This window comes from Lynx canadensis, chromosome D1, assembly GCF_007474595.2.
Source record: "Lynx canadensis isolate LIC74 chromosome D1, mLynCan4.pri.v2, whole genome shotgun sequence".
Classification (NCBI taxonomy): Eukaryota; Metazoa; Chordata; class Mammalia; order Carnivora; family Felidae; genus Lynx; species Lynx canadensis.
The window spans coordinates 55,373,103-55,396,760 of record NC_044312.2 but is presented as its reverse complement, the minus strand read 5'-3'; the positions used below and the strand labels follow the sequence as shown (position 1 = coordinate 55,396,760).

Genomic DNA, 23,658 nt, shown 5'->3' with positions numbered 1-23,658 from the left:
GCTTGGTGATGGAGGCCATGGCTCTAGAGGCTTGATTATCAGCACTTGCTTCCTGGAGGAAGGAGGAGCTTTCCAGATAGCGGCAGAGCAGCAAAACCACAGTCTGAGGGTGGGGAGCCAACCGCCTCGAGAGGAGCACTGAGAGCCTGAGGAGGCTGCAGCCCAGGGCACAGGCCCGGCAATGGGCTATGGTTGGGGGAGTCGGCACTGGGGCAATTTTGAAACATTGTTCTGTGGGTGGCGGGTCATGGTTGCATATTTGAAAGTCTTCCTTGTCTGGATAGGGACTAGAGAAGGGGAAAGGGGGGAGGTGGGGCTGGAGCTACCTCCTGGGGAAAAGAAACTTCTGGGAGGTCTGGGACCGAAGAGTGTGAGGCGGTGGCCGGGTAGTCTGAGTGCCTGAGAATTTAATGAGATCATTAAACGAGACTGAGAATCCGGGTGAGTGGGCCTGAGAATCCCGTGAGTGGGCAGGAGTTTCTTGTATCTGCAAAGTGGGCCAGCGTAGGCCTCGGACGAACAGATCAGAGAGGCATGTCTGCCAGGAGCTCTGAGCCCCTGTGTGCCAGGGTTGGTCACTCACAAACCTTCTCAACCTTACTCCGGAAACATGCAGCTCCTGAAGCAGTCCTATTGCACACGCATCAATGCTCAATACGGGCCTGGGGCCAGCTTTCCGCAATCTAAGGGCCTTTGTGTGTGCTCCCGGGGCTCTAGAGTCACCTCCTCATCCGAACCTTGGAGATGGGGAAGAGACGGGAGCTCGCCTCTTCAAGCCCCTCTTTTCCCAGGCCCCTGTTTTGGCCTTGCGCGACTCTCCACACAAGATGCATGCCCGAAGTGCGGGCGGCCTGCAAGCCTTGTGCGGGCTGGCGCAGAACCTTCGAGCAGAGTAGACCTGAGTTCGGCCCTCGGGCGCTCCCGGAGCTACTCCAGAGCGGAACTAGGGCGGCTGGGAGGGAAGGAGGGAGACCGGGGGCCCGACCTAGCCGAGAGAGGTCGGGCCGAGCCATGCGGCCCCCAGGTCCCCTCCTACCCGGAGAGGGAACCCGGCGGCCACCCCTAGCGGGTTCGCCCCAAGGCACCGCACCAGTTCGCCTGCGCAGCAAGCCTGGCACGCCCGCCCCGCTGGAGACCACGCCTCTGTCCCCAAATGGGCGGAGGCCGCGGGCGGGGCGGGCCGCAGCCTGGGAGTCGGAGCTCGAGCCCCCGCCCCAGACCAGCCCCAGCCGGATCCCCGGCCCGAGCCGGAGGCCGGTGCAGCCTGGGTTCCCGCGGCCGCGCGGTGCCCTGCATCCGTGTCTCGCCGGAGCCGCGGCGGCGCGGCAGGTAGGAGGCGCTGCGCAGAGGGAGGCGTGTGCGAGCGCGCGTGTTCGTGTGTGTTTCGGAGGTGTGTGTGCGGGTGCGGCGCGGGCCGGTGCGTGCCCTGTGAGCACGAATAGGTGTGCCGGAGCGCCTTCCGGGGGAGGAGGTGAGCGCGGTCCTTGAGGCCCAGGGCGGGATGGGGTGGGGGTGGGGCTTCGAGAATCCGCCCCCCCCCCGGGGCTACTGCCCACCCCCATCCCCACCCGGCGGCCTGGGGCCTCTTCCACCTCCCTCTGGGTGGGTGTTCCGGAGCCAGTTTCTTAGTACTGACGCGGTGAGGTTTAACCCCCCCCGCCCTGGGCTTGACTGTCTCTTCTCATCTTCCTCACCATTCCTCTTTCCTGTTCTTTCCCAGTCCTCCATCCGTTCAGTTCCACAAGCCCCCCTGGATGCCCCCCTCAACCTGGCCCTGGAGGCTTCAACCCTGGCCCTGGAGGCTTGGGAAAGGGGCAGGGCCCAGGCCGATTCCCGCCCTGACCCTCCCTGGTTCGATAAGGGCCTTTTCCTGGGCTGCTAGGCTTCGGCGTGTCAGTCTGGGCTGGGGGAGGTGGGGAGATCTGGGAGAGAATGGATCTTGGGCTTCTCTGATCCTGCCTACGCCCCTCAGAGTTGGGGACCTGGGGAAACCCGCCTGGCGTCCAGAGGTGAGGTAGGACAGGAGATCAGTAACAGGTGCCGTCTGTCCATGTTTCATGTGGAGTGAATCAGCCCCAGCCCTCACAGGGATGAGGAGGGTAGGGCAGAGGATGAAGTGAGCTAAAATTGTCTCTCAGGGCTGCTGAGCCAAGATTTGAACCTAGGTCAGCTTGGTTCAGAGGTCAGAATCTTCCTGTACTAGCGTTGGAGAATATAGTGCTGAGGCCAACCATTCCAGGGAAAAATCTGGGTAGACTTCCTGGAAGAGAGAGGTTTGAGAGTAGGGCTCAGCCAACCCTGAGTGTGAGGCCTCCTAGGGGAACCCACCATGTTCTACTGCAAGGATTGAGACTTCCCAGGGACTTTGGGCCTGGTCCCTGCTCCAGTCCCCAGAGTCCTGGGGTAGGGGTGGGGAGGCCTGGCTGCTTTGCCTGGCTGAGGGACTGGGCAGGGTAGGGTGGACACAGTTGCAGCTGCATCAGGCCAGTCCAGAGCTGGGTGCCAGGACATTGAGGTGGGGTCATTGCCTGATGAGCCTCCCTTCTGACTGGTGAGCAGATGGGTCAACAGATAAGCCCCTGTGAGCATACACCCAGTACTGGGGCCCAGGGCAGGGACCTGCCTGGGAGCTGGGGAGATTTCACTGCAGGCACTTCGGTGCTGGGTCTTAGGATGAAACAACTCAGCAAGCAGAAGAGAAAGGGCAGGCATTGCAGGCCCGGGAAAAGGCCTGGAGGTGTGAAACTGAGTGGTAGCCCTGTGGGGAAGGGCCTTAATGGTCAGATGTGCCTCTGAGAACAAGAACGGTCATCCTTCTTTGGCTCTGTGCTGAGCGGGTTACTATAGAGCCCAGTGAGGAGGAGGCCACGGCCGCGAGAGGCCCTCTCCCCACTCCTCTGCCTCTCTTCTGCCCAGCCCCGCCCAGGGCTAGGGAGGAGATCTGATAACAGATTCCCAGAGCTGGGTAGTGTGAATGTGAGATGCTCAGGGGGTGCACACGGCCCTCGTGCAGAGGGAGGGTGGGTCGGGGAGCCCTTTTGGAGATGGGGCCACCACCGGGGGACGTCAAAGATGGAAGTTGGCTGTGGGAGGCCTGTGGGTTTTGGGCGGCAATGTCCAGGACTGCCCCCAGGCCTTCTGGCTGCTTCTGCCTTCTCCACAGGCTCTCAGGACAGCCCTGAAGCCCTGGTCCCTGAACAGGAGGCTGGCGTGGAGCCCACAGAGGGCACAGAAAAGCCTCTCTCTACCATCTCCTCCCTGCAGGCCTGTCCTTGTGTCCAGGCTTCTTCTCTGAGGCTGGTTCTGCCCTTACCTGTGCCCAGGGATGAATACTGCTTGATGACAGGGAGTCGATGACATCGAATGACGATGATTAAGGGAGATCGTGTCGCTGAAAGTGCTTCACTAAGGACCTGGTGTTTGATAGCCATTATAATTAATAGTACAGTGGATCCTTGAGCAACCCGGGTTTGAACTGCACGCGTCTACTCCTGCATGGGTTTTTACAGTACTGTAAATGTATTTTCTCTTCCTTAGGATTTTCTTAATCACATTTCTTTTCTCTAGCTTTGTGTATTGTACATACAACGTATTACACATACAACGTACAAAGTATGTGTTAACTGTTTATGTTATTGATAGGCTATTAGCAGTAAAGTTTGGCGGAGTCCAAAGTTACACGTGGAGTTTTGACTGTGTGGGAATCGGCACCCCTAACCCCTGCTTCAACCCCCATCGTTGTTCAAGGTCAACAGTAATTGATAGTTGGTATCGCCTAGTCCCTTCCTGGGGGAGACAGCCCACAGCAAGGAGGGGGGAAACTCTGGGAGAAGGGAAAAGGAGAAAGAGTTCCTCCCATTGATGTGGAAGCCCCTCCTCTCAGTCTTCACTGGGTGTGGAGAGCTAGGCTCAGAAGCTTCCAGTCAGTGGTCTTGCTGCCTATCTGCCCATCCAAGTCCCTGGGCCTCTCAAAGTCTCCTGTCCCCCTAACGGTCATACATAAAGCTCAGCAGCAGGCCTTAGGCTCCCCCAGCTGCAGCAGGCAGGTCTGCGTCCCTCAGAGTCGGGGACCTGGGGAGACCCGCCAGCTGCTTTGGGGCCTGTGCAGACACATGGGGAGTCCACAGCTGGTCTTCTCTTCACCTCCCCACCCTGCCCCCATCCTCAAGTTTTGAGTGCCGTTAGAGCCCCTTCCCTCCACCCCTCAAGTCCCCCCCGGAGACCTCTTCTGCCCCTTCATGCCTTGCTACTCAGGACAGTTCTTGGCTGGCAGTGGTCCCCCAGGCCTCTCCTTCAAGACCCGCCCCGGTTGGTGGCTTCTCCCCCGGTTGATGGTGACGCCCTGGGACTGCATTCAGTTAGGCCAGGCTGCCCACTTCCCTTGGCCTCAGGGCCTGCTTTTCCCTGCTCACTAAAGGCAAAATGGGCTAAGGCCCTTTGGGATTTTAATCCAGAATGTTGTAGGAAGCCTGCCCTCAGGTTTGGACACAGGAGGCTAATGGAATGTGAGCATTTGCTTGCTGTCCTGGCCTGAGTTACTGCTTCCCATTCTACTTGTTCAGAGATGTGTTTCTGGGGGCCCCAGCTCTCCCGGGGCAGGGCTATAGAGGTCTGAGGGTGCCAGTGGCTGAGGCTGTGGTGGCCTGGGTGGGGGTGAGTGCTGTGGTTTTCTGCCACAGTGGGGCACACGTGGTCTTGTGGGAGAAGGGGCTAGTGGCCGGAGCAAAGCCCATCCATCGGTACTCAGCTAACCGTCAGTGATGGGGTGTGCTCAGGGGGTGGCCACAGGATCTTGTATCCTGGGGGACAAAAGGCAGAGAGCCTGGTGGCCTGCACCCGCCAGCGTGCTGCCTGCTGCTGTATCATTTATGCTGGTCAGGTGCGATGGGCCCCGAGCGGCTTGTTACCAGTAACTAAGACACAGAAGTTTGGAGTGACTTTGTTTTACATTGAAGCAATTCAGGATGAGTATCGCTAGCTGATTCACTCACTCCCTTGAGCAGAGAGGTGTGAGGCCACATCCATGCCTGCCCACGATCTTCTTCAGGAATGGTATTTGTTTTCTCTTGCTGTGGTAACAAATGAATCAAACTTAACGGCTTAAAACAGCACCAGTTTGTTCTCTTACGCTTGCTTTTGGAGGTCAGAAGTCTGAAATGAGTTGTAGGGGACCAAACTTGTATTGTCAGGCCAGTTCCTTTTCGAGGCTCCAGGGGAGAATCTGTTTCTTGTCTCTTCCAGCTTCTAGTGGCTGCTGGCCTTCCTCAGACCTCATGACCCCAGCCTGTCTGCTTTCCTTGTCCTGTGGTTTTGTCCTCTTCTGGAGTCACATCTCCTTCTGTCTCCCTTGGATAAGGACACCTGTTATTACATTTAGGGCCCAGCTGGATAATCCAGGATAATCTCCACAAGTCCGAGATCCTTAATCACATCTGCAAAAAAATCTCTTTTGCCATATAAAGTAACATCGTCAGGTTCCAAGGATTAGGACATTGATATTTGGGTGGGGCGGCATTCTTCAGCCTGCCACTGGGACCGATTTCACCGTCGTGGCAGGCCATTCCGAAGAGATCCCCCTCCCGGGTACCCACATACACTGGCTTCCCCCCTGTGCTCATCCTCGATGTTCCGTCTCCCCTCCTCCTCCTTCCCCAGCCTAGGAACTTTCGTGAGCAGAGCCTCGGGCTGCTGCACCTCTGGCCCTAGAGCCCAGCCCGAGACCATGGTAGCCAGAGCTCAGGGATTTTTGGAGGAGGGGAGTGTGCTGGCATGTCCCCGTGGGTTGCCCCAGTGACCAGACCCTGTCCTGCGCCTGACAGTACGTCAGGCCTTTCAGAGTGGTGCACATCTCATCGTGGTCATTTATTCAACAAACCCAGGGCTGTGGAGGGTCACTCGATCCTCACCATCACCCTGGGCCTGGTAGGAGCCCCATTTTGCAGATGAGTAGAGTAAGGCCAGTGGGACTAAGTCCCTCCTGGGGCAGAGGTGTGTGGGGGGAGCTGGGCCAGTAGAGCAGACCTTCATTTTACAGATGCGAAAGAACTCTGAGGCACGAAGAAGTGACTATCTCCCCATCTGAGGATGATGAGGGTGTGGATGGGACATTCTGAGGCTCATTCCTCCTCGGTCTGGGCTTTCTAGCAGGCACACGATGTGGTGCGGAGCCCGTGCACAGACCCCGTGGGTGTTGCCGGCACACCTCTGCTCCGAGGTGAGGTTGTCATCCACCTCTGCCTCCAGCGAGAGCCCCAGCCAGAGAGCCCCTGCCCTGCATGCTGCACACCCTGCTTTGGCCAGGGTCTCCCTTTTAACCAACCCCACAGCCAAGGCCGTGCCACAAGAGGCCCTGCTTCTCAGGGTCTGTTCCTATAGTCTGGTCTGTCTGCCTGCGTCCTGGCTTTCTTTCCATCCCAGCTTCCTGTGAGCCATCCAGGTGCTCAGCTCAGATGCTGGCACCCTCCCGAGGACTTAGCCTGGCTTTCAGGACTATCATTACCCGGCTGTGGCAATGTTTCTGTGCTAGCGCCTTCTTCCTTCTCCCTCTCCCTCGCTCCTGGTATTCCAGCCTTGCCTAAATGGTTTCTTCCTCCCAGAATGTTCCATCCTCCTCTTAACCTTCCATTTCCACCTCTCGAAGTCACAGCCGCCCCACTCTGAGATCCTGCTTAGATGCCACCTCCTCCGCGAGCCTTTCATGCCCTGTCTGAATGAATCCGTGCCCCTTTTTTGAGCAGATCTCTCAGCCTGGTACTGGGGGCACAGTCTCTCCTCAATCAGGTGGACCTCCCAGGTGGAGCCCTGCCTGATTCCTGCCCGCTTCCTTGGCCAGGCATCGGGCAGGTGTGGAGGAAGGTTGGGGAGGGTGCACTCACTGAGTGGAGCTCCCAGGGGCTGATGAGTGGGTCGCTGTCTCTGTTTGAGGGAGGGATGGAGGGCCAGGCAGAGCGTAGCCCTGACATGAGACAGGCCCCCGACTCAGTCCGGAATGCATCCTTTCCCTCTGTGAGCCCTAGACCTCATCTGCAATGAAGATAGTACAGCTCTCATTTCTGAGGTCGTGCAGGAGCTTGACCTAGGAATCGAGTGTCAGTTTCCCTGTCTGAGAAATGGGTACCATCTCAGCACGTTTCCAGCTGGAGCCTTGGAGGTACGTGGTGCCAGAAGCACAGACGGCCGGTTCAGGAAGCAGGAAAAGAGGCTGTCCTCGTGACAAACTCCACAGATTGAAAAAAAAGCGAGAAGTGTCCCCTTTTCCCCCCATGCAACAGTGAGAACCTGCAGGCCGGGGAGGGCAGAGGCTTGCCTGGGGTCACACAGCAGCACAGTGGAGCCGAGGTGGCTTCAGTGACCTGATGAACTCTCGTTCTGTCAGGTTGTTTCCCTTGTGGGGAGGGAGCTGCGGCTCCAAATATCACCCCCACCCAGGTAGGAGAGAGAACAGCCCCTGGTGGGTGGCTCCCAGCTGCATCTATGCCTCCCTCAGCACCTTCTCAGCAGGCAGGGTGTGGTGCGGGGCTGGGAGCTCCAAGCTAGGGTGACCAGTGGCCCTGGGGTTCTCAGTGCCCAAACCAGTGAGCCAGCTGCTCGCCCTGCCTGGAGCCCAGCCCCTGCCCAGGGAAGCCCCCGCCTCCAGGAGTGTGGCTCCTTCCTCTGTCCCAGCTTCCTCCTGTCCCCGCCCTCACCCCAGCAGAGCCCAGGCTGGAACCCCCCTTTTGGAGGTTCCTCTCCCAGGTGTGCCTGCTTGCTGGGGTCCCCGGGCTCCTCAGCACCCTGTCGAGGGACCCGCAGCCCAGTGAGGAACAGCTATGCGCCGGAGGCCTCGGGACTCAGCCAGGACCACACGGCGAGCCAGCCCCAAAGCTGGCTTTTCCCTCAAGTGCACTGCCGGGGGTTCATCAGCGCCCCAGGACCAGAGAGAGACCCTGTGCCCCAGACTTGCCTGGCCCTGCCCTTTAGGCCCTCCGTGTACTTCAAGCATTGGGTTTCTGTGTTTGAAAAGATCACCGCGGCTGGGTGGAGACTGGTTCGGACACAGGAACGATAAGGGGAAGGGAGTGGAGAAGAAAGACAGGATTTCCCAGCCCCGGTGCCAGGCTGCCTGGCGTTGGCTGGAGTGACTCACTGGGCCCAGCCCCCTCCCTGGCCCTGCTGCTGGAGCCCAGAGCCCTAACGAGCGTGAACTGGAGTATGAACCTGTGGCCCAGTTCGCCTTCCTTACGCACTTTCCCTCCCCCTCCCCTGCCATCCTTTCCTCGGTCCCCAGTACCTGCCAGAGGCCAGAATACACACAGATGCCTTCAGCTTGTTAGTGAAATGGTAGCTCGGGGGGCAAGAGGAGAACGGGGGTGCGCTGTGGGATAAAAGGGGGTGCATACACTCACAAAGCTAAAACCATACAGACGACCTGGAGGTCACCAAACGCTGAGGCTCTCCCTTTCCAGGCCTCTCCCTTGCACCTGGCCTGCTCTGTGCCGGCTCAGGCCACAGCTGTCCCCGACCGGGTCACTGCCTCAGCCTCTTTCCTCAGCGTCTACCCCCTCCGCCCCTCCTTGGCTCCCCTGTGCCCTCAGGATGAGCCCGAGCCCAGCAGCCTGGCATCCCAGCCGCGCAGAGCTGGTCCTGCCAGCTTTCCCCATTCACCACTCCACACCCTGGCCTCCCTCCATCTCGAGTGCATCCTGCCTGCTCTCCCCATGCCTGGTGTGGCCCAGCCTTCAAGCCCTGCTCTGGTTCCCTCTGGAAGGGACACCACCGTTTTTCCTGTCCCTGTAACCAACCTGCAGCACGCCTTACTCCTGGGAGCACTGACCGCTGAATATCCGGCTTGGTTCATGGTATATGTCGTGTCTGTCTGTCTGTCTGTCTGTGCTCCTCCTCCCCTGGGACATCTTTGAGGATCTGACCCTCTTTGTTAGCTCAGGCCCAGCTGAATGGGTGTCAGCAAAGATCTGAACGTTGGCATTGTCTGTGTCCTTGAATTAGACGCAGCTGTTCTGTCCATCTTTGACCATGTGACGGGGGGGGGGGCGGCACCTGTTGCCTAGAGTGGGATGTAGTGGGAGGTCGAGGAAGGGAGGTGGGGGGATGGATGAGAGGTTTTGGTTGCCGGGCTGTGGGTGTGGGGCATCGTTGGTTCTTTTGGCTGGCGCTGGGTGAAGCCCACTGTGCCGGGCTCAGGCTGCAGGATTGGGCTCCCCACTGTGGTGTATGGGCAATCACGGCTCAGAGGGGGAACCCCCAGCAGGCCTTCCTGTGTTCTCCCTTTCACCCCCACAACCAGCTGCTCACCAAGGAAAGTTGAGTCTCCCTCTCAGGCAGCTCTAGAAATTGCCTTCCCTCCACTTACACACGAGTCTGTCGTTTCAAGTCCTGTGGCCTGCCTTCTCATTTTACTGCTCTAGCCTTGCACTTTTTTTTTTTTTTTAATGTTTATTTACTTTTGAGAGAGAGACAGAGTGCGAGTGGGGGCGGGGACACAGAGAGAGGGAGACACAGAATCCGAAGCAGGCTCCAGGCTCTGAGCTGTCAGCACAGAGCCCAACACGGGACTCGAACCCATGGACTGTGAGATCACAACCTGAGCTGCAGTCAGACACTCAACCGACTGAGCCACCCAGGCACCCCTAGGCCTGAACTTTGCTAGTGCCTTCTCCATGTGACAGCCAGACGGGTCTCAGGTCCCTCACCTGCTCAGCACCTTCCTCACTTCTCTGTCACCTCAGAGGGAGCCCAGTGTTTGCTGATGTTCCAGGACCGGTGAGCCTCACCTGTGACCTCTTCCACCCACACTGCCACTCTGGGTCGACCCAGCTCCTTTCCCTGAGCACCTGCCCCGGAGTGTCTCCTAGGGTCCTGGACTGGCACCCCCTTCTCAGAGAGGAGACCTTGGAGGTGTGTGCCTGGTTGGGGTACAAGGGTACCAACCTCACCTTGTGGGACCCTCTCTTGGGTTCGAGCCCTCCCAGTGTCAAAGCCACAGTGTTCTGAAAGATGGAGGCAGAGGCCCGCGGAAGGTCACAGCCTGTGTGTAACAAGGCCAGGCCAGGACGCAGCACGGGGCTCCTTCCCTGCTCTCCACCCCAGGTTGTCCCACCCACTCTGGGTGCCAGACCCCTCCAGGGGTCCAGACCTGGCAGAATCAGGGTCACTAGATTCAGCCAGCCCTTCTTCCTAGGGCCATTGCAGTGGCTTTTTATTAAAGCATTACTGCCCTGTGGAACCGCATGAAGTTCAGGTGCACAGCCCAGTGACCACACCCATGCAGCACCACCCAGATCGAGAAGCAGTATTATCAGAGATGCAGAAGTCCCTGCAGGCCCCTTGCAGTCACTTCCCCCAGAGATAGCCACTATCCTGCCTTGTAGTCACCAGAGATGGGTTATGCCTGCTTTCCAATTTTACATAAATGGGATCGCAGTGTTGCTTCTCTTGCCTAATGTTTTGCTTGTGAGATCCATCCCTGGAATTGCGCGCAGCAATCATTTGTTCATTTTCACTGCTGGATGCTATTATATTGCAACGCTGTATTTATCCTCTCTTCTGTTGATGGACATTGGGGTTTTTTTCCCGATTTCAGCTGTAACAAACACTGCTGTGATAAACATTCTTGTACAGGCCCTTTTTGTGAATAGGTGCTTGTGTTTCTCTTCATTGTATACTTACGAGTAGAATTGCCGAGTGATGCCTTTGTTCAGCTTAATAGATAGGGTCAGATGGTTTTGCAAAGTGGTTGTACCATTCATCCACCGTCAATGTGGAAGAGCTGTGTGCTTAGGAAGTGTGTGTGTGTGTTGTGTGTGTGTGTGTCTGTGTGGTGGTTTTCCCTGTAGTCATTCTGGTGGGGGTGTTAGCGGTATCTCATCGCGGTTTTAATTTGCATTCCTTGATGACTAGCGAAGTTGAGGGCTTTTTCTTCTCATTTTATCAGTTGAGGGCTTTTTCTTCTCATTTTATCGGCCATTTGGACATAATCTCTTTCTTCTTTTTCTCTTCAAATTGTAATTTGAATTTTGGTTAGTTAATGTGCAGTGTAGTATTGTTTTCAGGAGTAGGATTTAGTGATTCATCATTTACGTGTAACACCCAGTGCTCATGCCAACAAGTGCCCTCCTTAGTACCCATCATACATGTAGCCTGTCCCCCACCCAACACCCTTCCAGCAAGCCTCCGTTTGTTCTCTGTTGTAAAGAGTCTCATGGTTTGTCTCCCTCTCTCTTAACCCCCTCTTCCCATCTGCTCATTTGTTTGGTTTCTTAAATTCCACATCTGAGTGAAATCATGTGGTATTTGTCTTTAACTGACTTTATTACTCTTAGCGTAATACACTATAATACACTCTACCTCCATCCACATCGTTGCAAATGGCAAGGTTTCACTCCTTTTGGTGGCTGAGTAATATTCCATTGTATACACATACCACATCTTTTTTATTCATTCGTTAGTCGGTGGACACTTGGGCTCTTTCCATAATTTGGCTATTGTTGATAATGCGGCTATACACATTGAGGTGTATGTACCCTTTCGAATCTGTGTTTTTGTATCCTTTGAGTAAATACCTAGTGGAATTACCGAATCATAGGCTTGTTCTATTTTTAACTTTTTGAGGAACCTCCATGCTGTTTTCCAGAGTGGCTGCACCAGTTTGCATTCCCACCAATAGTAGAAGAGGCTTTCCCCTTCTCCACATCCTCACCAACATCTGTTGTTTCCTGAGTTGTTAATTTTAGCCATTCTGACAGGTGTGAGGTGATTTCTCATTGTAGTTTAGATTCGTATCTTCCTGATGATGAGTGATGTTGAACATCTTTTCATGTGTCTGTTAGCCATCTGGATGTCTTCTTTGGAAAAATATTCATGTGTTCTGCCCATTTCTTAACTGGGTTGTTTGTTTTTTGGGTGTTGAATTTGATAGGTTCTTTATAGATTTTGGTTACTAACTTTTTACCAGATATGTCTTTTGGAAATACCTTCTCCGTTCCATAGTCTGCCTTTTAATTTTGTTGATTGCTTCCTCCCGTATGCTCTTTTTCTTCTGTTTTCTTCAAAAGCTTTATTGTTTTCCCTTTTGGTTAGATTTGCAATCTACGTGGAACTTTTTTTTGTGTATAATGGGGGAGTACGAGTCAAGTTGAATCTTTTTCCATATGGCTAACTAGTCGACCCAGCACCACTCATCGAAAAGACCATCCTTTTCCCAATGCACCATGATGTCACCTTTGTCATAAACCTGGTGTCCTACTTGTGGCCTTTTTCTGGGCTTTCTATGTTCCATTGGTCTGTTTGTCTCTCCTGTGCCAATACTACGTTGTCTAAATTATTAGAGCTTTATGATAGGTCTTTGGGTCTTTTTTTTTTTTTTTTTTTAAAAATTTGTTTTACATTTTAATTTATTTTTGAGAGAGACAGAGCACAAGGGGAGGGGCAGAGAGAGAATGAGACACAGAATCCGAAGCAGGCTCCAGGCTCTGAGCTGTCAGCACAGAGACCAACGTGGGGCTCGAGCCCACAAACTGTGAGATCATGACCTGAGCCAAAACCAAGAGCCGGACGCTTAACTGATTGAGCCACCCTGTGCCCCTGTGGTAGGGTTTATTAACTGCTAGTGTGAATCCTTTAGCATGCTCTTCTTCAAATGGCCGTGGCTGTTCTTGGCCCTCTGTGTGCTGGCTTCATTATCCTACCTCTTAGAGGAGAGGCCCGAGGCCCAGAGAGGTCAGGTGACCTGCCCCCTGCCGCAGGGCTCTGGACCACTGTCCTGCTCCTTCCTCAGCTGCACCCTGCCCTCCAGGGCTCCGTGTACTGCTGAGGCTTCCCCGACACCACTGTGAACTTCATGGTTTTCTTTAAGTCAACTTCCTTTGTCCTTAGTATTTCTTAAAGGAAACTGTCTGCTGTAAATGGAAAGACAGTAATGGGGCACCTGGGTGGCTCAGTCAGGTAAGTGTCTGACTCTTGGTTTCAGCCCAGGTCATGATCTCAGAGTCGTGAGATTGAGCCCTACATTGGGCTCTGTGCTGGGTGCAGAGCCTGCTTGGGATTCTTTCTCTCTCTGCCCCTTCCTTGCTCGTGTGTGTGTGTGTGTGTGTGTGTGTGCGCGCGCGCACGCGCGCGCGTGCATGCTCTCTCACTCTCTCAAAATAAATAAACTTAAAAAAAAAGAAAGTCAGTATTACTCTCCATAGGTACAAGGTAACTGGTACTTAAAAATAAAGGAAAAACAGCAGAAAAATCCATTCACTTTTGGCCAGATGCTGGTGTTCTGAGCCTGGCCTGATCCTCCTTCGGCAAGTATAGGTGCGCAGGGGCCACAAGGGATTGACACGCTGGACCAAACTGAATTCTCCTTCAGAGAGAGTCCTTGAGAGAGAACGGGATGGGGAACAGCTATCTTACTGACGTCTTTACTGCCACGTCAAAGTACCCCCTGGCGCCTGGGTGGTGCAGTCGGTTAAGCGTCCGACTTCAGCCAGGTCACGATCTCGCGGTCCGGGAGTTCGAGCCCCGCGTCGGGCTCTGGGCTGATGGCTCAGAGCCTGGAGCCTGTTTCTGATTCTGTGTCTCCCTCTCTCTCTGCCCCTCCCCCGTTCATGCTCTGTCTCTCTCTGTCCCAAAAATAAATAAACGTTGAAAAAAAAAAAAGTAAAAAAAAAAAAAAAAAAGTACCCCCTAAAGTGATCACAATGTTAATCGGGGCCCTGCTTTGAAAAGCCCTGGTGTGATAAGGAGTCTGGAAGCTTGGGATTCAGCTAATGGGTGGAAGATTTGGGACACATTCCTCGATGTTCTCATCTATAAAATGGGACCAGACTCTCTCTCCGGTTCCTCCCTGGCTGTGGTGGCCGTAGCATCGAGGGAAGGCTCACTGGCGTCAGCTTCCTCCCGCAGCTGGCTCAGTGTGACCTCAGATGAGCCCTCACTCCCTGTGCACAGCGGGGCCATGCCCACCACCTCTCGAGGCCCAGGGAACAACAGCAGCCGGGGCCACAGCCGCCTGGAAGTGGGGACATACCATTTCCAGGGTGAGGTGCCCAGGGCACCTTTCCCTGTCTTTCCCTGTCACCTGAGAAGCTGGGACGAGGTGGGGCTGATACATAGCAGCTCAGAGGCGTTAACAGCTTGTCCAAGGATGTGCTAAGTGGTGCGGTCAGGACTCGAGCTCAAGTCCTACCGACCTGCCAGAAAAGTGGTTTCTCTGAGCTCCCTGGTGAGTGCTCTCAGGCCCTCGTTCTGACCCAGGTTAGCACCCTGTGCTCAGTCGGCAGCCCCCACTGTGCCCGGCTGGGTCTGAATCACCTCGCACTGCCTGCCGCTGAGACTTTGCTTGAGCTGTTCCCTCTGCCTGGAATGGCCTTTCCTAAAGAACAGCCGACTTCCGGGACCAGGCCTCTGTGAACGCTTCCTTGCGTCGCTCTTGCCGGAATCTCTGAGGTGACATATTCCACGTGCCTTGTGTCTTCTGGCCACACTCGACCATGAAGTGCTTTGGGGGCGGAAGCCTGAATTGTTCTCGCCCTCCTGGCAGGGCTGTGGACACATTGTGGGTGCATCCCAGACGTCAGCATCGACATCCCTCAGGAGCACATGCATCGAAGCATACAAAATGCAGTTCTGTGCGGCAGTGTCTCCTTTGATCCTCCCAGAGACCCTGGCGCATGAGCACTTCCTTCCAGATGAGGACCATGCAGACCAGAGACGTGTTGTGGCCTGTCCAGGGTCGCACAGCGTAGGGTATCGGGGAACTAGAGCCAGCTCTCCGCCGGGAGCTGGAGAAGCGCTGGCTGCCTGGAGTGTCCGGGTGCAGCTGTGAAGCGCCCACGACAGCAGGGGTGAGGGTGCTGCAGTGGGAGTCGGAGGGAGGGGGGCTATGGGAAGGGGCAGGCCCTGCCTTCAGGACCTGAGAGCTGGTGCGGCTCAGATGCGGCAAGCTGACCCTCTCTGGTAGTCCCTGCCATGCTTTGAGCCTGTTTTTCCCATCCACGAAGGGATTCCTACATCCCCCGTGTTGGCTCTCTCTCAATACAGATGTATTGAACCTGCCCCCAGTGCTGGACCCTGAGGTTACAGAGAGGAGCCAGACACGGGCCCTGCCCTGCAGGGGTGTAGGCTGGGCCGGGGAGATGGATAAGTCCTACGCAGATGGGGCATGATGTAATGGGTGCCGTCACAGGCTTTCCCGTCCTGTGGAGGGGGAGAGGAGATGGGCTGGGGGTGGGAGGGAGGCACTTGGGCTGAGCCTTGAAAGATGACCGGTTCTCCGGGTATGCACATGTGGAAGGAACGGTGCGTGCACAGGCTCCGAGTAAACAGCTACAGGAACTGCAGGGGGTTCGGAGCACTGAACGTGGCGTGGAGAATGGTAGGGGTGGGGTGAGCTTGGCAGGGGCAGAGGGAAGAGGGCTGCTGAAAGCAGCTGGGAAACTCAGACTCTCCTGTCAGTGCGGGTTCACACACAGTGTGAAGACGTTCAGAAGCGGGGTGTGCCATGCCCCAAACTCAGGCCCAGAGAGAAGAGCCCCGAGAAGAGCCCCCAGATCTGGAAGCCGGCTTTCCTGACTCTTGGTTTCCCCACGGCCTTCAGCAGTGATGCCTGCAGCTATCGGGAGGGGGGGCAGAGTTCATGTTGACTTCATGACCCCGTGGGAGTGTTGACTCAATGGGTGGAGTGGGAGGTATTCTTGGGGCATGCCGAAGGTGTGAGAGGACAGTCGCCATGAGGTACAAGCTGTGCAAAGAAAGGATGGGGCTGAAGGGCCTGGCCTAAGTAGGCTGGGGCAGCCTTGCTGGCAGGGGTGAGGCTGGAGAGATGAGCCAGGGCTGGACCTTCAGCCAGGCCTGGCCCCCATTCTCCTGGCCTGGGCCCAGCCAGGCTTTCCTGTTTCCGGCCTCCCTGGGAGCAGAGCCTCCTGGGAGCGTTGACCACCATGTGGCCTGGAGGGCCACCAGAATCTTCATTCTCCGGCCAACCTGGCTGTGCCGCCTCAGCCAGCTTGCTCCCTCTCCCTGGGCCCTCTGGGCTCTGAATTTGGAATCGCTAGAGCTGATTTCTGGGATCCTGCTTTCAGCTTCTTTGATCTAATTCTTGCAGCTTTAATTGCTTCCTGACCAGGCCCTGCTGGAAGCTGTGATGCTAATGACTCCCCTGAGTGGCTGTGTGTCAGAAGTCCAGGGGCTGGCTCTCCAGGCTCCCCTCCTCTTTCCCTAAGGCCTCCCAGGCTGAAAGTGTTTTGGGCCTTCCTGGAAGAGGCGGGGCCAGAGAGGTTAAGTGGTTGGCCTGAGGTCACACAGCAGCAGAGCAAGCAGGCCCCGTATGGATGTGGGGCAGAAGGTGAAGTGGCCGTGTGTCCTTGGCGGCCAGGGACCGTGAGCCCTCCTTGCTCTCCCTGCTGCCCCTCCGAGTTCCACACTCACCGCCCATCTCACCTCCTGCCCTTCCTGCTATTCCCTTCCCCGTCACATCCCTCGTCTTTCCCTTCCCGTGAACCTGGCGTAGCCAGAATGTGTGGAATCAGCCCTGTCTCCTGTGCCACAGGGTCACCAGGCCAAGGTGGAGGCACCAAAAGATGTGAGTTCAAGTCCAGGCTCTGCCATGGAATGTGGGCAAGGCCCCTCCCCTGAGTCTCAGTTTTCTTTCCTGAAAAATGGACGCGGTGAACGACTTCCCAGCACTGTTTTCCTATACTGCCTCTTGCCTGCTGGGTTGCACATGGCAGGTGCCGGAGAGACGGAGCTGCTCTCTTGGCAACGAGAGGTGACTTGTGTCCTCCTCTTCTCATCCCCCTCTCTCTGGCCTGCTAAGCCGTCTTCTCAACAATGGCATCTTCCAGTTCTTAAAGCAATATCGCTCCCGTTGTGGAGCTGAGAAAATGGGCACTCAGAGAGGGAGACTTGTTCAAGGCCACACAGCAGGTGAGAGGCGCAGTTGGGACTGGCACCCACGTCAGTCTTGTTTTCAAACTTGTGTTCACCCCAGAAGCCAGCATACCTTGCCTCGGTTTCCCTCAGCTGGGCTGGGAAGTCAGGGCCTGTGCCCCAGTGGGATTGCAGTGTTGCCTGGGCAGGCCCCAGGATGCGTAGACCCGGACGGCGGGGGTGGAGCTCTGCCAGCAGCCCAGATGGAGTCTGAGATACAGGGGCTGTCAGATCCTGGTCCTCTGAGCATGCGTCAGGCCCCTCCCCACCCCGCCCCCTCCTGAAGGGCTTCCCTGGCCCTGTCCCTCCGGTCAGTGGCCTTCCAGTTTGGTTACCTGTGGCTACAAGCTTGAGGGGGGTTGCAGGGAGGATGCTGATGTGTACAGCCTCCTTCTGTGTCGAGCTCGGTGTAGGGGCCACATGCACAGGAGGAGCAAACCAAGTGGACCCTGCTCTCTGGGGGCTTCCGGTCTAATGGGTGCTTACGGTCCTGCTTCCTGGGACCGGAATCCTGGGGAGGTGTGGAGGGAGGCGAAGGGTTTAGTCTGGGATTGAGGGCTGTGGGCACCCCGGGACCTCATAGGGGTGGCCCGGTTGGGGGCCTAAAAGAGGGGCCCAGGCTGAACACAGGGAGATGGGGGTCATCAGGCAGAGATGGTGAGCAGAACACGGCTTGGTGCAGCCCCCCAGAGCCCCCAGGGGAAGAGGGAGGCCAGAGGTGGGGGAGGGGCCAGAAGCAGTGCCGTCGCCCCTGGGGACCCAGATGAGACTGTTCAGGAGTGAGCCTTTGTGAGGTCTGGGAGGTCATCAGCAAGAGTCTGGCTTGGGAGGATGGGAGGTTAGGAGTGAGGGATGGGGGGCCTCAGGGGAGGTTAGGTCAGTAGGATTGAGGAGGAGGAGATGTTTATTCCAGAAGGCAGTGCTTGCTAGAGGGTGGGGCTGACAGAGAATGTAAACGATGGATGGATGGCTGGAGGGGGGCGCCCTCCACGGGGGACAGAAATGTGCCTTTACCACGCGGGGAGGGTCCAGGGGAGAGAAGCTTGGAGGCAGTGCTGCTGCTTTCCTGCGTGTGCGGCACCAGCCAGGGAGCTGCTGAGTCGGCCATGAGCCTGACTCGGCCCTGGCAGGTCTAGGAAAGGCTGGTGACAAAGGAAGGAGCAGGTGGGTGTGGCCAGGCAGCCCCAGCATCACTGTGCTTGCGCCCTTGGCCTGCCTGTGGGCTGGCGCCCCCTCTAAGCATCAGAAATGAGAGGATTCAGGATGTGGAGTCAGTTGGTTCCTGTCCCTGTTGTGCAAGTAGCAGCTGTGTCTGTCCCCGCTTCTGAGCCTCTCGGCTCCTGGCCTGTCATCTGGGGATGAGGGGGCCGCTTCACAGGGCCACAGGGAGGGCACACAAGGGTCACCTGACTCCGCGTGCCTTGGGTCCTCCAGTCCTCGGTAAGTGATGATCTCCTCACCTTCCTGTCCTCCCAGGTACCCCCGGAGCCACCCACGTCCCCACCTCAGCTCTCTGCTGCCTTGTCTCGGCCTCCCCTGCTGGGGTAGCCGCCACCATGTTCTCGTGTGTGAAGCCCTACGAGGACCAGAACTACTCCGCCCTGAAGCGGGCCTGTCTGCGCAGGAAGGTGCTCTTCGAGGACCCCAACTTCCCGGCCACCGACGACTCCCTGTACTACAAGGGCACCCCGGGGCCCACTGTCAGGTGGAAGCGGCCCAAGGTCAGTGTCTGGTCGCAACCGGAACTGAGGCGAGCAGCCTGCGGGGGACAGGGCGGTGGCTGGTCATCCTGAGGCCCCGGGTGGCTGAGGATAGTGGAGGACCCTCCTGCTGCGGGGTTTCACCTGGATAGGGAGCACGAGCATGGGCCCTGACCCTGTGGCCATCACTGCCTGGCCGGGATTTCGCCCCCTCTCTGGGCCTCAACTTCCTCACAGGGCAAATGGGGCCCTCCGCCCTGCCACCCTTCTCCCAGGGTGGTTTTGGGCCAAAAATGAGGTGAATGTGGATGTGACCTATTTTTAGTAAAATGTAGAGTGACGGTGAAGTGTAAGCAGTTTGCTGATTATTTTCATGAGGGTTTTGGAACAGTCATTTGCTGCAAATGAAAGTATTTATTATGGTAAGTAGTTAATAGTAGTGGAAAACAATAGCACCTTACAGGGCTGTTGGGAGCATTAGAAGAGATAGCACATGAACAAGTCTGGCCCCGCACCTGGCACCCAGTCCAGGCAGCTGGCACCATCACTGTTGAGAGCGGTGAATTCCGCAGCATCTGTCTGGCTGTCCACCCCCGCCCCAGCCTTGGCCGCCGAGGCTAGACCGTGTTGAGCAGAAGTGTTTGGCCTCATGACATGATTTCGTCCTCTTTCACCCCGATTCCTACGTGTGAGAGTGGGCACCCCTGGGACCTGGGTGACTGGGAGGCTGCTGGTGTTGAGTTGGTCACACGGGAGGGACGTTTGTGCAGGGGACTGTGCTGTGCCCTGCTGCCCGCGAATCCGAAGAGGCATCTCACAGTTGAAGGGTGAGGCAGCACAGTGCGGAAAGGGTGGGAGACTTGAAACCCTCAGGCTTATTTGGGACGTGGCAGGAACGTAGGGGACGAGGAAGCCTGGGTCCTAGGGTCGGTGGGGCTGGTGCGCTCTGGGGCCGTGGGAGCCCTGGAAGGCGAGGCTTTCTGTGGGGTGTGACAGGGTCAGATTTGCATTTTACAAATTCCCCTCCAGCCTCCTAGACATCTTGGGAAAATGGAATTTAGTTTTCATGTCCCTTTCCTAGGCTATGATCTCAAGTCCCTTCCACTTCAAAAAATCCTGTGTATTTTCTTGGACTGGGGTACCTGAGAGGTGGAGAAACTGAGGCCAGAAGGGGGAGGCAATGCCCTGATTGCCCAGGGAGTCGGTAACAGAGCCAGGCTGGGACCCAGGAGTCCTGCCTCGCCTGGCCCTCCACCCTGACACCAGACCTTTCACTTCGGCCCTGTGAGCTGCTTTGATTCTTCAGAACTCCCAGAAGCCTCCTGGCCACAAGATTCTTGCCTCTCAGAACCCCTACCCCCACGCCTTCCTCTCCCTCCTTTGTCTGGTGGGTGGGGAAGGAGGCCAGCCTCAAAGGGCCTTTGTGAGGCCTTGGGGGTGTGTGTGTGTATGTGTGTGTGTTGGAGGGGGAGACACTTGAGCTCTCTGCCTTCCTCACTCCACCCCTTTGCTGCCCTTGTCCTGCCCTCTGGCCAGCACCCAGACATTTTAGATCTGCGCCTCTGAAGGAGGCTGGCGAGGCATGGCTGGGGAAAGCTGGGCTTGCTGTGCTAGAGGAGGAAATGCCAACATGGCTGGGCTCGGCCTCCCCCTGCTGTGTGATCCTGGTGGAGTCACCTGCCCTCTCTGGGCCCCTTTCCCCGCCAGTTTGGGAGTCCTGCCATGCTGCCCCCTCCTTCACTGCCTTCCCCACTGGGCTTGGTGTCCGGTCCTTTCTAGACACTGAAAGAGGAGGAGCAGAGCTGCCCCTGCCGTGGTGGTTGGTGTCGGCTGAGAGATGCCCGAGTGCAGCTCGGAGGTGGCTGTGGGGGATCAGTTCTGGGTTTGGGAGGCGGTTCAAGGCCAGGCACGGCTGAGTGGTGTTGGATGAGGAGGCCAGACTGTGTGGATCGGGGTGTGCAGGATGGTGGGTGTGTGAGCGTTGCCTGCTGGGTGGTGCAGGCTCGAATATCGGGCAGGCCCTCACCGCACCGTCAGGATGGGCGGTCGGTGGAGCAGAAAGTCAGGCCCGGCTTGCCTCAGGCGGGTGGGGCGAGACTAGCCCAGTGGGGTGACCATGAACTCCCAGCTGCTTGGTTCTTGGCCAGTGAGATGGAACTTTGTCCTGAGGCGGCCGTGTTTCCATGGAGTCCTACTTCCTGGGGCCTGTGACCTGACTGTTTACAAATAGAGCAAAGAGCCCTTTCTGGGCAGCCCCTGGGAAGGCCTTCTTTCTCCCATGTCACCTTCAGCCCCTCTCGTTTAGGTTGGTCAGTATCATGGCCTCTCTGTTCTTGAGGATCTCCTCAGTCAGCCTCCCTCCCTGCTGGCCGCCCTCTTGCTTTCTCCCAAAATGGAATGAGGAGGCTGGTTTTTCATTCAGATGGACTTGGCCCTCCCTCCCGGCAGGGTGGTGGGAGGTATGACCTTGGCCTTAGTTGCCTCATCTGTAAATGGGGAGAATAACTTGCTGATCATGGTTGCTGGAGGTTGAAAGGACTTGAGGTATCTGTGGTGTCAACACAAGGGGGACACATGACAAACCGGCTCCCTCTCTCACCCACCTGCTCCTTGCCAACCCCGGGTTGAGGACCCAGAGCTCGCCCTGCCTGGAAAGACCCCTGTCTTGTGGGTGGGGCCAGGCCTTGTCCGCCTCATTACCCACCCAGGGCACCTGTCTTATGGCTCACTCCTCTGGGTTCGTTGTTTCTTTGTTCCTTCCAGTTTGGCAAGGCCTGCTGGCCTCCCACAGTCCTGGCCAGGGAGATAAGAGAGGAACACTGTCAGCGAGGCCTGTGACTCAGGGGGAATCCCGAGAGTGTGGAGGTATGAAGGGCTGCCTCCTCTCTCAGGCGCAGGGCTTAGTAGGGGCCCCTTTTCATCTCTGTGGGGACAGAGTACCTGCTGCCCCATCCAGCCTCTCCCCATCTCTGGAGATAAGTTTGCATGTAGGTCCTTTGGTGGAACCAAAGGGACCAAAGGGAACCAAAGAGAACAAGTAAGGGTTCCACAAACAGGTGTGTTTTAGAACCTCCCTGAATTCTCCCAAGGTGGCCTGGTGGTCCCCAGCCCCGAGCCCTGGGCTCATGTTCATCACACAAGCACTTGGTGAAGACCCCACTCCTTGGCTGTGCTGGATGGTAGGCCCCTGTGCCATGGAACAGGTAGATTCACCAGGGCCAGCCGTCCGGGCCTCTGCGCCACCCCTCCGGAAAGATTCCCTTCTGTGCGTGTGCTTGGGTGGCCTTGCAGGAGGGGACTGCTGTGGGAAGAGAGGCGAAGCAGGGGATGGGGGATGGAGAGGCAGGTCTGTTGCAGAGGGGGTGGGGCACAGGCTAGTGCTCCTGAGAACCTGCCCTCTTCTCCTGTGTCCCAGGCAGACAGAGGGACTGCTTCCTTCCCGGGCCTTTCCCCGGCCGTGTGGTCGATTCCTATCGCGATCTCAGATCCCCAGAGGGAGGTGACAGATGAGCAGGATGGAAGGGGAGGCAGAATGTGCCCTGGGTCCGCTGTCTTGCTGCATTCCTGTTTGTGCACCGGGCCTGTAAACCTGAGGTTCTTATTGTGCCCCAGAGGGAGATGGTTCTGGGCTCTGAACTGTGTCCGGTGGAGCCGGTCTGACTGGCTGAAGGCTGAGAGGCAAGAGAGGTGACTGCAGGCGTAGAAGCCGTAGAAAGCGTAGAAGGCCATGCCCCAGAGAGAAATATGTGGAGGAGAGGAGCTGTCACCTCCTAGCCCTGGGGGATGGCTTGGCCTGGGGCTCACAGCAGTTGCCTGACCGGTCCAGTCCTGTGTGCCACTCTCTCGCCGGGATCCTGCCTACAGCCCCAGCAGAACCTGCCGAGCCCTGCTCCCCGGCCCTGGTCGTGGGGTGGGCGGAGTCAGGCCTGGGCCCTGCCCTGGAGCTCGCAGGCCGGTGGGGTGGCCCAAAGGCAAACCTCAGTGTGGACCGAGTGGACGGGAGAGAGGTGGTGGGGAGCCCAGACGAGCATGGTGTCAGAAGGTGTGCATCTCAGCGCTGTGGCTGGATCCCATCTTGGGGTGAATTTGGAGTCGAGCCTCCCTAGCCACCAACCCTCTCCATGCCTGCTGTGTTGGCGTAACCGCCTCCCGGCAGCCTGGGTTCCTGCTGTCATAGCTGTGGGCACATGACGGGGTCAAGCTCTTCCTCCTCAAGGGCCCTCCCCCTGGCCCGGAATTTCCCTGACTAGTTCTGTGCTCTGTGCCTACTCGATAGCCCAAGAAAGGTGGAAGGCTAGACATAGGTCTTGAGATCCTGGCCCTGGTGACCTTGGGTGTCACTGCCTGCTGGGCCTCAGCATCCTCCTCTGAGAACGGATGGGCCGTCCTGTCTCTGTCCAGGGCCTTGGCGGGAAGATCTGAAGGGGAGGGGTACTAGGAGGTCATCTCTGCAGACCCTGGTGACGCCAAGTGGTGGCTGTCTCTTCTCCCGTGCTGGGGATGTGGCTGGGATCTGGGGATATGAGGCGCCCCTCCACTCCCACCCTGCCTGCCGTTCTAGGGAGGCAGATGCTAAGTCATGGCTCCGTCTGGCTCCAGTCTAGCTGGGTGTGGGCCAGAGCCTAGGAAATAAGATAAGGAGGGCAGCGGGGAGGGAGGCAAGGCTTCTTGCTGCCCTTGCTTCCTGATAGCACAGCCTTGCCGTGTTTCCGTGACCTGGGGCAATATTACTCAGACCTGTGGCATCCCACAGTCTGTACTACGGGGAAGCCATAATTGTGGCTTGGCTCTGGGTCACCCTGGAGTCCTATCTGGAGCTGTTCACACCCTCGGGGGAGTTTTGGCCTTTAATCTGGCCCTCCAAAACCCAGGTTTTCCCAGGCAGAGGTGACAACCAGAGTCCCAGATGCCTTAGTGAGGACCGATAGCCCTTTGCCCCGTTTTCCCTGCCGAGTGCCCGGCTTCCATAATCCATGGAGTCCTTACACAGCCCTGCAGGGATAATCATCTGCTTCCTTTGCACAGGTGAGGAAATGGAGGCTGAGAG

General features: G+C 57.1%; 1 protein-coding gene and 1 non-coding gene across 4 annotated transcripts in view; one reads left to right on the top strand and one right to left on the bottom strand.

Annotated features, from left to right (window-relative positions):
- Nucleotides 1-1,219: 1,219 nt before the first annotated feature.
- CAPN5 (calpain 5) overlaps nt 1,220-23,658 on the top strand; it is a 53,138-nt gene continuing 30,699 nt past the window's right edge. Inside the window, exons 1-2 of one of the 3 annotated variants that reach the window (XM_030331693.1) lie at nt 1,220-1,329; nt 18,388-18,632. In XM_030331693.1, coding sequence (XP_030187553.1) covers nt 18,468-18,632 — 165 coding nt within the window. In that variant the 5' untranslated portion in view covers nt 1,220-1,329; nt 18,388-18,467. Of the gene's footprint in view, nt 1,330-1,916; nt 2,015-18,387; nt 18,633-23,658 lie in introns of those variants that run through there. The other 2 variants (XM_030331694.1, XM_030331695.1) reach the window with 2 other exon arrangements.
- Nucleotides 9,538-9,622, bottom strand: TRNAC-GCA. Its single transcript has one exon. It is a non-coding gene; the product is annotated as a tRNA-Cys (tRNA).